Source organism: Penaeus monodon, chromosome 21 (assembly GCF_015228065.2).
Source record: "Penaeus monodon isolate SGIC_2016 chromosome 21, NSTDA_Pmon_1, whole genome shotgun sequence".
In the NCBI taxonomy this organism is placed as follows: Eukaryota; Metazoa; Arthropoda; class Malacostraca; order Decapoda; family Penaeidae; genus Penaeus; species Penaeus monodon.
Genome location: NC_051406.1, coordinates 43739707 through 43739980, shown reverse-complemented (window position 1 = coordinate 43739980; position 274 = coordinate 43739707). Strand labels below are relative to the sequence as shown.

At 55.5% G+C, this 274-nt stretch overlaps 1 protein-coding gene across 1 annotated transcript in view; it reads left to right on the top strand.

Moving 5' to 3' along the window:
- LOC119586686 (putative neural-cadherin 2) overlaps positions 1-274 on the top strand; it is a 43803-nt gene that overhangs the window by 30130 nt on the left and 13399 nt on the right. Inside the window, exon 8 of the mRNA XM_037935418.1 lies at positions 83-246. Within this exon, the coding sequence (XP_037791346.1) occupies positions 83-246 (164 nt within the window). The remainder of the gene's footprint in view (positions 1-82; positions 247-274) is intronic.

Genomic DNA, 274 nt, shown 5'->3' with positions numbered 1-274 from the left:
ATAAAAAAAACACACCTTTTCTCCCTTACTGTAAGAAAAAATCAAACGACTCAGACCCCCCTCCCCCCCTCTCCCCGCCCAGGCACAGGCACAGTGCTGGTGGAGGTTTCCGACGTGAATGACGTGCCTCCCCGCTTCTCTCGGCCGGAGTGGACTTTGGACGTGTCAGAGCGCCTAGCCCCTGAGCACGTCCTGGCCACACTCACCGTCATCGACCAGGATGTTTCCAACAACTTCACTTTTAGGGTGAGTTCCTACTGTCTCTGGCACTCTC